At 31.6% G+C, this 1,387-nt stretch overlaps 1 protein-coding gene across 1 annotated transcript in view; it reads right to left on the bottom strand.

Annotated features, from left to right (window-relative positions):
* Window positions 1-718, bottom strand: part of LOC125247042 (zinc finger protein OZF-like) — a 28,740-nt gene extending 28,022 nt beyond the window's left edge. Inside the window, exon 1 of the mRNA XM_048158204.1 lies at window positions 344-718. Within this exon, the coding sequence (XP_048014161.1) occupies window positions 344-500 (157 nt within the window). The 5' untranslated portion in view covers window positions 501-718. The remainder of the gene's footprint in view (window positions 1-343) is intronic.
* Between the last annotated feature and the right edge of the window lie 669 nt (window positions 719-1,387).

The following is a 1,387-nucleotide window of genomic DNA, read 5'->3' as shown; positions in this document are numbered from 1 at the left end:
AACTATAGCAAGGAGAGTCAAAAGGTATCGTTTGATAGAACACTTTTTACTTAAAAAAAATATATATATATATATATATATATATATATAACATTACAATGGGACATTCTCACGCTGAGAACCTGCTGATAAAATTCAAATCAAATATAATTTTCTTATAACTTTAAATATATTTTATTTGACATGCAATGCAATAATTAAAGAAGGAAATAAGAAAGGAGGAAATTATTTTTTGATGAAGCTCTGCTACATGTGTATACTTCAGTATATTCTCTATTTCTGTAGAGCTGGACATTTTAATAAGGATCAAATGACTGAGTTCAGCTGTGAGAATAAAACCAACCTGTTTGTTCCTCAGTGTCTTCATGTTTCACACTGACTGTTTCTTCAGTCTTCATGTCTTCAGTCTCATCTTTAATAAAATCAATCTTCATGTCTTCAGTCTCATCTTTAATAATCACCATCTTCATGTCTTCAGTCTCCTCTTTAATGAACGCCATCTTTAATAAGAGAATAATTAATTATAGCCTATTAACTATAGTTATTGGCCTAATGACCCGGTTAGACAAAAATCTCTAAAAACTAACGCTGCAAATGAACAAACTTAATATTTAGGCATTTATAACTGATGAAAACATGATTAGTTAGTTTGTTAGTGTTTGTTGTTCTCGTTCATGTTCACTGTTTGAGCAGCACGTGTCGTGATTCACTGAATCATTTCTCAGTGTTTGATTCAATTGACTCGGAGTTGAAAAGTTCAGTTTCTCCATCATTACTCTCCAGAGACTGAACTCGTGTTCATGATAAACTGATTTGATATATAGAGAGAGAAATGAAACGCAGGTTTACTGTTTCTCATCAGTGGATATGAGTTTTACTCACACAAATATCCTTCATTACAGTTAGATAAAGAATAACAATGTTACAATAAATAGTGAATAAATTCATTTCACATCGCTTGTTTAAAACAAAACACACAACTATAATTAATTGAACTGTTTTTATAGATTTAAACAGATTAAACTCTTAAAACAAACCTTTCTTCAGCAGAATCACAGCAGATGCAGGATCGCGGCGCAGCCCTATGACGTCATGTCGTCACTCCAAAATAAAAGTCATGTTCAGACGCTGCATTGTCTACAATTACAGAAGTGCATTGAAATCCAAGTATTTTACCAGATAATCTTTGTATCAAAATTAAAACAGTGACAAATATGATACAAACAAACATGTTACAAAGGTTGTATGAGTTCATTCATGGGTCAATATGACTATAAAGTGCCTTTAAGACTGCACAATTTCCAAAATAAAAGAGATTTTCCATTTAACTTCATATGTTTTGTATTAAGGAGACCTTAGGCTGTTAGAAATGCATATTGGTCAAGCT

The sequence above is a fragment of the Megalobrama amblycephala genome, linkage group LG15 (genome assembly GCF_018812025.1).
Source record: "Megalobrama amblycephala isolate DHTTF-2021 linkage group LG15, ASM1881202v1, whole genome shotgun sequence".
Taxonomy (NCBI): Eukaryota; Metazoa; Chordata; class Actinopteri; order Cypriniformes; family Xenocyprididae; genus Megalobrama; species Megalobrama amblycephala.
This window is presented reverse-complemented; position numbering and strand designations above follow the sequence as displayed.